The sequence below is a fragment of the Acartia tonsa genome, chromosome 10 (genome assembly GCF_053477335.1).
Source record: "Acartia tonsa isolate MP-2025a chromosome 10, ASM5347733v1, whole genome shotgun sequence".
In the NCBI taxonomy this organism is placed as follows: Eukaryota; Metazoa; Arthropoda; class Copepoda; order Calanoida; family Acartiidae; genus Acartia; species Acartia tonsa.
The window spans coordinates 30,830,029-30,843,526 of NC_137269.1; the positions used below are offsets into that span (position 1 = coordinate 30,830,029).

The 13,498-nt window shown below is 30.4% G+C and overlaps 1 protein-coding gene across 4 annotated transcripts in view; it reads left to right on the plus strand.

Annotated features, from left to right (window-relative positions):
* The window catches only part of LOC145329846 (myosin-3-like), a 50,873-nt gene extending 38,190 nt beyond the window's left edge, over positions 1 to 12,683 (plus strand). For all 4 annotated transcript variants that reach the window (XM_080174280.1, XM_080174281.1, XM_080174279.1 and 1 more), the window contains 4 exons: positions 1,515 to 1,635; positions 7,982 to 8,080; positions 8,730 to 8,798; positions 11,695 to 12,683. In XM_080174280.1, the coding sequence (XP_080030406.1) occupies positions 1,515 to 1,635; positions 7,982 to 8,080; positions 8,730 to 8,798; positions 11,695 to 11,715 (310 nt within the window). In that variant the 3' untranslated portion in view covers positions 11,716 to 12,683. The remainder of the gene's footprint in view (positions 1 to 1,514; positions 1,636 to 7,981; positions 8,081 to 8,729; positions 8,799 to 11,694) is intronic.
* Positions 12,684 to 13,498: the final 815 nt, after the last annotated feature.

The window sequence follows — 13,498 nt, forward strand, 5'->3', positions numbered from 1 at the left end:
TAAACCTATAGTATTCATTGTTTATAAAAATAGTTTATTAATAAATTCTTAATGCAATGTAATTACCATTTATGAATGTTGAATATTAAATGTATATGTTGTTTTGTCCCAATAAATATTTGAATTTGAATTTGTCATTCTGTATGTCTTTCTGTTTGTCTCTCTGTCTGTCATTCTGTCTGTCTTTCTGTCCGTCTTTGTTCTCTCTGTCTGTCATTCTGTCTGTCTTTCTGTTTGTCTCTTTGTCTGTCATTCTGTCTGTCTTTCTGTCCGTCTTTGTTCTGTCTGTATGTCTTTCTGTCTGTATTTTATTCTGTGTTTCTATCTGTGATTCTGTCTGTCTTTATGTCTATATCTTTTGTCCTGTCTATCTGTATGTCTTTCTCTTTTTGCCTATCGTTCTGTCTTTTTTGATGTCTGTCTGATTTTTTTTGTCTGTCTTTTTGTATGCTCTTCTTTCTGTATTTCTGTCTGTCTTTCTGTTTGTCTCTCTAACTGGTTTTTCGGTATTTTGTTTGTATGTTTGTTGTTTTTCTCCAGATACTTTTTACCTCTATAGATTAGTTCACATTTACAAAATTTTATAATTTTATTATCCCTCATTCTTGATTATGCTGTATGTACAGTTTTTTTCCATGCCCAACCAAATGTGATTTAGGAGGAAAAGGATTTAATTTGTTATTAAACATTAAAGAAATGTTTAGCTGTCTGTGAAAAAAAACAGTGGCGTAGCTGTAAGAAAAACAATATTTTTTTAAAGAAAAGAAAAAGGTGTATATCATGATAGAAAATGTTGATAAATCACAGTATGACTTACAATAAACGTACTTTTATAAGTCTTTAAGTATAATAAATTATAAATTAATCATTTACTTGGATTTTATATATTTATTTAGCCAAAAACAGAAGCCTTATAAGCCAATATCCTTTTATAGTATTATATATTTTGTAGCGAGGTAATATTAAATTTAATTTAAGAGATATTTATTCTTAAAATCAAAAGAAATTTTACAAAACACATAACAAATAAAACGGCTCTCGTTGACCAAAAAACATTTTGTTTTCTTCACGTTTTTGGTTAATCTTTGTAGCAAAGCTCTTTACTTTTAAAAAGGGTTTAAATTTAAAAACGTTTGGCCGGAGTAACCCGAATGATGTCCTATAAAAATAGTCCATTATTCTTAAGTTCTGGATAATTCTGCCAAAAGATTATAAGTTTATCCCCTTTTTTATAGGCATTATAAAGAGCTTCCTCTATAGCTGAAGTTGATTAAAAATGTGTTTCTATACAGGTTTTAAGTAAATAATACAAAATAATTTTTATGCTGCTTATTTTAATGCTGTTATCGTTATCAATACAAAACTTATATAACATATATCTTAATGAAAAACCAAATTTTGCACGTTTTAAAAAGCTTATAACATTGTTTTGTATGTTCTAGTATAGCGTAACTTTATACACAATACAAGTGTACAAAATAGGATCCCAAAGTAGCGTATATTCAAATGTTCAGGTCAAATGAGACGCACAAAGCAGCCTTGCGGTCAGAGAGAAGAATTAGAGAGATGGAATTTGCTTCTGAAGAGGATAAGAAGAAATTTAATAGATATGGCGAACTTGCAGAAAAATTACAGGTCAGTCATTTTTACATGGTGTAATAGGCAGGAAGGGAGGGGAAATTGAACTGAAAATTTTGCTCTGGCTTGTTATACAGAGAGAAAAATAACTGGATTCAAACTTTGATGACTTTTTAAAATCTTAACTAGGTTGCACAAACCATTATTGTCCAAACTTAATGTATAGAAGCAATTTTTTTTATTGTAATCTGGAGTGTACAATGTACATCAATTTATATTCCATTGTCTTCTCCCTTAGTATTCCTACTCATAGGGTAGTTATTTAGTTTTCTCATCCATCTTATTATATCCAGCTTTCTACGAATATAAAAATGTACAATTATAAGATTAAAACTAGTTTTTTTAGCCGGTGCCTTCGACACCTCGGGGCTAAAAAAAAACTAGTTTTAATCTCATAATTATACATTCTATATCCGCGGAAAGCCGTTTATAATACGATGCGAGAAATAACTATTCTTTCTTTTCTTTAAATCTAGTTTTGAGTAATACTTTTCATGCATGTTTATACATGTCTTTACGACAAATGTCGCAGAAAAAGGAAAAATAATAAGAAAAACCTTTTTTCAGGAATTAATCTTTGATCTAATTTATCTTAATTACTCTTAATGTGTTCTATAAAGCTACTCTTTACTCACTCAGTCTGTCTGTATGTCTTTCTCTATAGTGCTCTTATATAGCGCTATTTTAGATCAGAGAGAGAGAGAGAGGGGACAATAGGCTATTTATTACACTAATCCCCAAAGGTTTATAATAACGTTTCCTTATTAGTTGGACTAACAACTTTGGGGACTTTAGTGAATTTTGATTGGTTGATAATTAATTTAAGTGTTTTTGTGTAATTGTAATCTACAGAATTTTGTGTATCATCATTGGGGATGTACATAATTTTATTAGCCATTGTCTTATCCCTTTAGATCCCAGATTTTAGATAGTGACTCAACACTATAACTACAAAATGTGCCAATATATGCTTGGTTTGGATGATGTATATACTTGTTTCTTTACTAGCAAATGGATTCTAAGAAGAGGTGTTAGACAGTCATCTTATAATTAATCTTTAATTTATTTTCTAACATATACATATTTACAATATACGTTCGTATAAAATAAGCAGGATGTAATATTTTATGAAGTGAAGCAACTATAGAAATAAGGTTATAGACAAAAAAGTAAAACACTAGAGGGGGAAGGGGTTAAATAACTGTATGTCCCCATCCCAAGGACCTTTTGCCGACTCAAAATTGGTTCTTTGAAAATCAACCAATATTGTCGGGAATAATAACACAGCAAAATAGCAGAAAACAATTTGCTAGCAGACGGAAAAGGTCCTAGGAATGTATCTGTCTGTATTTATACATTTATACTGTTTTATGAACTATAGATTGATGTACATTCCTAATGATATTCACCAAAATTACCCTTTCTGTAGATAAAAATTATTGGTTGAAAAGTATTAACAATACTATTTCTAACCAACCAATTCGTATTTTAAGTATAAATGCGCCTTAGATTGCATATAAAAAAGGCTAAGTTGTCAGTATAATTTACATTCTAATGTTCTATCTCTCAATGGACAGCATGAAAAAAAATCATGTATTTGTTAGGGCATGATTACATGGTCAACAAACACAATCAACTCTTTAATTGCACTATAACTATCTAGAAGTCTTGATAAGAAGCTACGACTGTTTTTAAGCCAGGACATTCCAAACACCTCATGGTAGCAAAAATGACCAATCCTCCAGTTTTTTTACCTATGTAAAAATCCGTGGAAATATGTTTTTCTCGTATTCATTCGAATCCGGTGGATAGGAACCGGTTCTCATCCATACGAAAAAACTATGTCTAGCATCGTATTATATACAGTTTTCTACAAATATAGAAATGTACAATCATAAGATTAAAACCAGTTTTTAGTAATGCACCACGGGGCTAAAAAAACTGGTTTTAATCTTATAATTGTACATTCTATATCCGCGGAAAGCCATTTACAATACGATACGAGAAATAACTATTCCCTACTTCGGATTAATCCTGAATCCCAACGTCTTAAATTTTTAAAGTAATTAGGTAAAACAATACTTATAAAAATACAGTAAAATAAGTAACAATATTTTTATAAAAATCTCTGCTTAACATTCGTAATTTATTAACGAAAAAAGATTTTAAAAAGAGAACTTTGTATTTTCAAAGATGAAATATTCTTAATATTGAATATAATATATTATGTATAATGTATATTAAAACTTAACACACACAAAGAAATAAAATATTTATATTTTTTAAAAAGTAGCTCTTCTCCTTATAGGGATAGAAAGCTTTTTCAACCATTCAAAATTTTATTCTCTTGATTTTTGTTTTAACTGACTGTATTATACCTCCTCCATGGAGGGAGGGGACATTGGGAAAATATAAATGATACCCAAATTTTTATAAATAAGTTATTTCAATCGTCTGCATAAAAACCTTTGACACTTTTACAAAATCTTGATGGATTGGTACAAACAAAGCACCGTACAAACTTTTCATCCAATAACTTTGATATAAAGCTATAAAATTTTTTTTGTATTTGTATAAAATAAAATTGTCGGACAACCCCCCCCCCCCACCCCCTATAAACCCCACCTGCGCACGCCTCTGATGTACAATACTAATGTTGAACCATGTATGTAACTGTAAGTAAGTAATATTATACTGGGAAAAATCCAGTATAAGTTGGGAATCTGAATCTATGGAAGTGCGAATTTTCTTAATAAATGCGATTGTCAGATTGTCATCTACAGGCCGTTAATTTATAACATGTACATTGTACATTCATTTGATTATGAATTTGGCTATAACTCTGCAAAAATGTTTACAAGCGGACTTTTTTCGACCTATGGTACTTAAATAGGTTCTTTAAAAGCTCAAGTTATCTGTTTTGAAGTATTTTGATGAATATACTAAATAATATGCAAATTAGGGTGTTTACTCTTAAAAAAAAGAAATACTTTAATCTTTGTCTAATAAGTATGATTCATGGTAATGAGTTGCGCCTGTTTATGGGCCAAAGAATCCCCCCTACTCTAACTATTTATGTCACACAACTGACATAGCAATAGTAGCAACCATTTTTTACATCCTTAGTTAAAATTCGAATCTATCACCTCCCTGAAAATGAGCGGATGCTCTACGTGTTGAGCTAAAGTGGATTTCTGTTTATTTAACTAGTTTAGGGATTTGCGCACTGATTATTCTAAAACATAATATTCAGTACAAATTAATAATTTTTAGCTAAAAAAAAAAATAAAATTCAAAAATAAGAATAACCGACCTGTTTCCCACAAAAGACAGCTGCCTCCCTCCAGTTCTCTGAATGTACTTAACTGCATGTTGTTAATTAAAATAAGTAAAAAAGTATGCAAAAAGGTTTTGCATTGCGGACAAAGAGACTTATGGACTGATTAGTATAATTTGAACATGATTTTAAAAGTTAAAAAAGAAAGCTAGAGAACAGAAAAACGGATAGAGAGATTAGGAATAGGATATGATAAATAATTGGAAATCACAAAACTTTTATTACAAATATCTTTTTTAGCAGGACCGATAGACTAATGGACAAAGCAAGTTTTACACCAGATCCTCTTTATTATGTGGTATCTTTACAACAACAAAAAATTGAACATAGCCCAAATTGTGTAAAAAATGAACCATGTGACGTCATAAAAATGAGGGATAATCCATCTCCTTTTAACGGGGTTTCTTTTCTACTTCTTCTCTCATTTCCCTCATTTTTATGACGTCACATGGATCATTTATGACACAATTTGGGCTTTGTCAAAAATTGAGAAAATCACATTTTCCCAATAGAGTTACAAACGGACAGACAGACAAACAGATAGATAAAGTTGTTTACAGAGTAGCTTCGGAACTACTAACTTAGTACAGATCCCCAACCAAGTAATGTTATAAGGTGTTGCATGGGAGTATAATATCTGATTACATATTTAATTGGATCTGAACCTAATCTAATCCACATTGGTTTGCTAATATTAGAACTATCTATACATGTATGTATATCGTTATTTATTTGTAATTCATACCAAATTTTTCTTTTTTTTTGTAACAAAGTTACTCTTTATTACTTTTTGTCTGTTTGTCCTTCCGTCACTCCGTAGCGCTATGGGGCGAATGTGATTTTCTTAGTTGGTGATTAAGATAGACTGCTTTGTTTTAGGAAGATACCCCTTACGAAAGAGATCCAGTATATAATTTAATTTGTTTTTTAGCCATGTTATAAAAATTAAATATTGATATTTAAATTATTTGTGAGTTTCTATTATTTACGTTAACCCTTTTTTATGGTCACTGAACACCTGCTTAAACTCTCTCTTCGTTAGTCCATCCATAATTTTTTTTGGTTCTTTATGCTATAGCGTAACTACTCTATAAGTATACAAACTTAATATTGGATATATAAGCAAAGCAACTTTACATGTTGATCAGTTTGTACGTCTTTCAATCTCTAATAATTCTGTTTTATAAGGTTTTATCCCCTTTTCTTTTCTCTACAATTTTCAGTGAAGCCCAAAGTTATATTAATGGTGAGTTTTTTACATTTAAGAAAACATGTATGTTGTCAGTTTTATATAAAATTGTCCCTGTTTATAATTGAATGACGTAAATGCCTCAGGTAACTTAATTATATTCTTTTATCACACCTGTGAAAACGTTTTACTAAATTCCTATAATTTTTTTTTATATATCATCAAATAGGCAAAGCCATGGCCCTAGAAACTTTATCAACTTCATACCCTTTGAATAAAATTAAAAAATAACCGGCCCTTCATCAAAATCTGTATATTTCTAACCAATAACATGACTGAGTTGTTCTTGCAATGTTAACCTTTTGGCTGATTTGGAGAGTGTGTTTCTTGATTATCTCTATTACGGCTAACTAAATAAAGGGTCTTCATGTTATTGGGTAAAATGTTCCTTCTTAAAAAGAATATTGCGCAATCAAGGGTCTGAACCCGGGAAACTTAAAGGAGGAGACAATGAAACTTAAATTGAAGTACATTAAAAATAAACAAAGGTTATTTTTTTTTGTAGTTTCTACTATAGGTAAGCAAGTTTGGACACTACTAGTTCTAAATTATCAATCAAACTTTAATTAAATATCAAAAGTTAATTGTAAGCTAGTAAATGAGATATCATGATTATAAAACTTTGGGTACCATGATAATTTACATTCTAATGTCCCCCTTCTCCCTGATAAATATGCAAATCTGCTCCCTTAAAAGTTGGTGTGCAAATATTAAAATACAAATTTTAGAAAAAAGTTTTATTAGAATTGGTTCAACTTCACAGATTAGGGGGAGGGAAGGGACATTGAAGTGGAATTTACACTGGTGCCCAAAGTTTTACAACCACGTTTTTTCATTTGTTGGCAAAAAAACTTTGCGTACTTTTGACAAATTCTGATCTGTTGGTTCCAAACTAGTAAAGTCAAAACTTTTCAACCAATTATGTTATTCTTTAGAAGGGGTAATTTTCAATATCAACAATGGGAATGTATATCAATTAATCGTCCATAGTCTTATCCCTTAGGATCCTTGAGGAATTAACTTATTCTTTATTGGTTAATAGCCAAACCACTTTTTTGTCTAATTGTTCATTTTTATTAACAAGAATATTAAAAGGGAAGCAAAATGGAATATTTTATAAAGCTTGAATTAGTCCCGAGAAGTTTCTTTAAAAAATCAGTTTATGGGAAGGGTACCTTAACCGTCCAAGTTACTTTTTATCTAAAACTGAATAAGATTGTATGATATTCTCTGAGATTTCCAGATATCTAGTGACAAGTTAACTTATAGAGAAGTTGCGCTTAAAAATTCTCTTGATGCATGTCCTATGATTGATGTGTGATTGGCGTTTCTCAAAGAAGATTTCATGTCATCTTTTTATGTAGATAGGTACGAAGAGTACATTGTAAGGTTCATTTTCATTTTTATTTGCGTTTTGGTTGAGTGAAATCCTATTATTTAAAGTTGTACAGTTTTTTGTTAGTCGGGTAAAATCCGTTAAGTTCTCAATTTTAGAGAAGCTTTATATAGGTCCTGGTTTGGTTTTAGGCCATTGATTTTCAAATTTAGGTATTTGGATTTTATATATGTTTATATTGTTTTAGAATAACAAATATTCTTGTGTTAATTATATGTACTTTGATATCAACAAAGCATTTGATACCTTCCCTCAACAATTAGAAATAAGAATGGACTATGCTTAAACAAAATTAATTAAGAATTTTAACTTTAACGAGCCATATTCGTTGCAGGTTGTGAAATTCTAAATCTATATTTAGGAGAAGAGTAGACTGTATAAGAAACAGATAGAAGATGCAGAAGAGATAGCTGCACTAAATTTGGCTAAATTCCGCAAGGCCCAACAACAGCTGGAAGAGGTAGGAATTTTAACACTATTATCTATATCTCTATCTATCTGTCAGTATTAAAAGATAATTGAAACTGAAGATTGCTTTAATGCATGAAACATAATGTTTTACAAAAAATCTTTCTTTTTTTTATTCTATGTTGACTATCTAACATAAACATAAACATATTTTTTGGGCTTTAAAAATCAAACACTGAAACAGAGTCATAATATCAAAAAAATATTAAATACAAATACAATAAAAGTTACTATAACAATAAACGACCTAAATCCTAATCAGTTCTGCCCAGTTCGAGCAACCATGAATAGATCACTATGTGTATCTGTCTACTTTTCCCAAAATAACTATTTATCTTTCTATCTATCTATCTATCTATCTATCTATCCATCTATCTATCTATCTATCTATCTATCTATCTATCTATATCTATCTATTTATCTATCTATCTATCTATCTATCTATCTATCTATCTATCTATCTATCTATCTATCTATCTAACTATCTATCTATCTATCTATCTATCTATCTATCTATCTATCTATCTATCTATCTATCTATCTATCTATCTAACTATCTATCTATCTATCTATCTATCTATCTATCTATCTATCTATCTATCTATCTATCTATCTATCTATCTATCTATCTATCTATCTAGGCTGAGGAGAGGTGTACAAGTGCTGAGAATATAATGGGAAGGGTGAGAGCTGAGCGTGCTATATCAATGGTTAGTAATTTATCATTACTGGTTAGGGCCCCACAGTTGTTTATCATAGGAAAATAATCTAGCCGACCCCCCCCCCCCATTATTTTTTTTTAAATAAGGCGTGGGGGTTAGTGGATGATAAACACTTGTTGAGAAATAACCCCAAGGCCATGAAATAAATGAGAAAAGACACAAAGCATTAAAATACGTTAGACTAACAATTTGATTGACTGACTGACGGATAAAGACTAAGACAAAAACTAAGGGCTGCGCCCTCAGGTTGGAGGTTATTGATTCAACCCTAAAGTTGGGTATAATAAAAATTGTAGGGGGAGGGGAGGGGGGGGGTGGTATAGAAGAATCGATAGGACAATTCTATTATGTCTAATTTAACGATCAGAGCTATCCGTCACGGAGGTAAGGACGAATTCTAATTATAGAAAAGATTTTATTAAGCATATAAGCCAAGATAAGTAGAACAGTCACGTCTATTTTTTGTGTGTATATGTGGTAATACGGCAGCAGACGGACGGGTATTTTACAGAGTTGCTACGCAGTGGCTTATCAAGTCAAGCCTTCTGCACTAATCCTATTATATCACCATTCACCTCATGACCGCAGATGACCCCGTCGGCAGCGGTCAGATTGGACTGGCTAAATAGGGGAGGGGCACGGACCCTTAGCAACCCCGCGCCCCTCAGGCAACTATTCAACCGGGAGATGGTGCCTTCCCTTTTACTGCAGCTTACCCCACAGATGTCTACCGCCGCGGGCTACGCCCTTGTCTCCCACACCCCCTTCAAACCTAACTCATTGTTATAATCTATTTTGTATATATATAGTAACCACCCATTGTAAATGTATTCAGTTTAAATATAATTTCTGTATGAGTAAATCCTGCTAGTTTGTTTTGGTAGAATACTTCAAGGCTAGGGGCTCGTTGGATTCGAACTCGCAACCGGTGAGCTGAAACGCTTTGGCTTACCACATATACAATTATATTTCAAGAAAGAATTTATTAATTAATTCTATTTATATAAATTACTAATTATCCTAGACATAGGTATATTTTTTGTAGAATAACAAATCTTTTCATGAAGTCCTAGAAATTAAGTTATAATTATTTTTAATAGCGAAGGTTTTCAATAATTAGAGCCAGTCCGCCCGTACGTCTGTATGTATCGCTTTTGTATTTAATTTAGACTTGTTAGAATCTTTTTATCGATTTAAAATGTGACAATATGCCATTCAATTAAGTAATTTAATAGTAATTCCCATTACGATAAGGCAGGTTGTCATAATAGGAACAACTCCAAAACTGACTCAAAAGTTAAATTTGTTGATTTCAAGTATTTTCAATTTATGAATCTTACCTAAAATTAAAAGCAGATTTTAGTCTACCAGTCTTAAAGTATTCTCTCTAGATGTGAATATTTGTTCATTTATTGAGCTACGTTTCAACATATGTTAACATCCTTGTTATCTAAAAATTGGCTCAAAATAAACTTATAAAATTGTATAGAAATTGAAAATAGTTGCCCAGAAAGAATTTTACCCATTCATAAGTACTTGGAAAAACAAGGATGACAACACCCATAAAAACGAATGTAGTTAAATGGAAGGTTACAACGCATTCAATAATCAACATTATTTACAAGTGTAAACAGATTTCCCGTATATATCTATCACAAAATTTAATCCAGTGCCTAGTCGTCATAAGAATCATTATTTAAATTAGATGAGAAGAAAATTATGCATATAAAATATTAAAATTTTTAGTAAAGGCGTATCCGCTAGTATTATTTCAATATATTATGCCAAGATTTAAAAATAAGCGGCTGGAATAGTTATTTATTGCATCGTATTATAGACAGAAAAATTATTAGATTAAAACCAGCTTAGATAGCCACTTCAGTCCCTGGAAAATTGTCTGTAATTATATGCTAAGCATGCTGAGAACCGGTTTTAATTCGGTAGATATTAATCGGATTTAGCCGTACTGGAATAACGATTGTTCTATTCTTTGAACAATAAGCATCTTTGCCTAAAATTCATATTTAAAAGACAAATTCTTTGCTACTTGTCATCCTTGTTTTTCATAATAAATATAAGCATTCAATTTGGAGAAAAATATCACATAACACATACTTATCAAAATTAATTTTGCTTTATTATCGTAAGTTAAAATTTGTAATTTCTTGTTTAAACAAACCAATTACAAGACTTATTTTTAAAAGTAAAGCTTTCAATTTCTATAGTCCGTCCGTACGTCCATTTAAAATATGCTGATTTTTCACTTTTTGACAACAAATTTTTGTATGTTAAAATTTTCCGATTATTCTGATTTTTGGTAAACTGAATCCTATTACAACAAGGTACAATGTTATCTCTAAAATCCTATAAGTCCTAAAAATGTAAGTATGTCCCTAAACAGTATCATGTATTCAAGCAGTTTTGCAACAAATTTACTTACAATTTTGTTTAACCTTATGCATTAAGAATCTTCTCATTCAGATCTGACACCCTACAAGTGTTAATGATCGTTTGTTCTTCCATTTCAGAGCTTCACTTTTATGGATGTTGTCATTCTTGTTTTTACTATAATTAACCAATAATATTTGCAGATATATCAGAACCATATTTATTATAATTACACTGTTATATAAAAGTTATTTTTGAGTAATCATTTCTTATGAAGCATATTGGCTAACGATATTGTTTATTAAAGTCACTATTATTATATTTATTTACTAGCGGCTTCGCCCCTAGCCTCTAGGGGCTTTGCCCAAAGAGGTTTGATCAAACCAATTTTTCGTATTTTAGATTTAATTCATACATTTCTTTATGTAAATGTATGAACAGCTGTTATTCCAATTAATTGAACAATTTATTCTGGTTTAATTAATTTCATTTTTAGAGCCGGTTTAATGGATTGTAAAGAAGAAAATGTGAACAAGAAAATTTTGCGGATGAACCCCCTGGTAAAAGAAAATGGAATTGAAAACGAATACTATCCCTTATGGAAAAATGGAAGAACCCAAATCTTTTTCACTTTTAAAACATTTTTAATGCAACAAACAAAGGCAGGTGTATCCAACACTCTGACAAAATAAAGGGGCGGTGTATAGTGTATACACCCCCATTGATGTTCATTCCGTTTCACCAACATTTCCCCCCTCCCCAAGCAAATTTTACCCTCCCCCAAAAACAAATTACCCCCCCCTCAAAATTTTTACCCCCCCCCCTAAATAAAAAAGCTTATAAATAAAAAGTGTTAAAGATTTGAAAGTGTAAATAAATGCTTTGATGTTAATTTGCAGAATTCATTATTATTCTCCTTTTATTAAACTTTGTATTATGTCTGCATTAAATTTGGGATTTTTAAACATATTTGAACAAAAATATTGTAAAGCCTTTTAAGATTATAATTAAATGCAATTTCAATATTTTTTTTATGTATTATGTAACGATTTTTGTTCTATAAATTTCTATAAATCTTTTAAAATCCAAAATTTAACACTGAAAAGAGTAAAATTAATTAATATGATTTTGATCTAAAAGGTTTTGTGTAAGTGATATATAATTAATTTTAAAATTAATTTAAAATCTAATATTAAAAATTTGAAACAAAAGAGTTTTAAATTAGATTTTTTAAAAAACACCTACATATAACCTTAAAAATGTTATAATTAAATTGTTATATTGAAACTAATTTGTTATGAAGTTTTTATTTCAACTAACAATTTTTGCTTGGCTGAACTAATAAAAAATGAAGTAAAATTTGAAAAAACTACTTCGTCTTTCAATAATAAAAAAAACAAAAAAATGATTTCCTTTAATTAGTAATTTCGTATTCAAATTGTATTAATGCTTTAAAAAAATAAACTAATAAACTATAGTTGAAAACTATTTAATTTTAGCAAGTATATGATAAAATAGAATGATTTTGTTTATCATATCTTTTTTTTGGAAAGGGGGGAGGCGGAATCGGGTATTGTCTTATCTATTAAAAATCCCGGATAGTTTTTGAGTATCTGAATCTGGAATTAGACAACGATATTCTGCTTAGGGACTTGTTTAGGCAAATTTTAGAATGCTGTAACCAGTAACTTCAAGGATTGGATGTGGAACTTTTATCCAGTAGAAGAATAGGGGATGGAATAAAGGGGGGAGGATGGGTATGATCGTTAATTTAGACCGCTACAAGGTTAACTTTATTAGAGAACATGAAAATCTGTTATAAGATCTAAGTAATAATAAATTCATCCATCAAGGGAACAACGCAAGGTCAATCAATTTAAAAAGTGATGATGTAATTTGACGATTTGAAACAATTCGACCATGTTATTGGATAAAAAGTGAATGCATTTTGGTACAATTTTAATGAGTCTTTTAGTTCATCCGTCTAGTTAGCTCTAAATCGTCACTTGCATAATGGGATTTAACAAAAAGCTAATATACTATGTCAGGATCTAAAATGAATAAGACAATGACCGATAAATTAATAATGATACACAAAATTAACACACCTCTTTATTACAATTAGTATTTGAAAAGTTTGAACACTCAACCTAATGAACCAACCAATCAAAATTCAACAAAAGTCTCCAAAGTTGCAAGCCATCTAATAAAAAAAACGTTAGTATAAAACTTTGGGGATTAGTGTAATAAACAGCTCAATGTCCTCCCCCCCCCCCTCCCCAATATATCATAGATTGAAA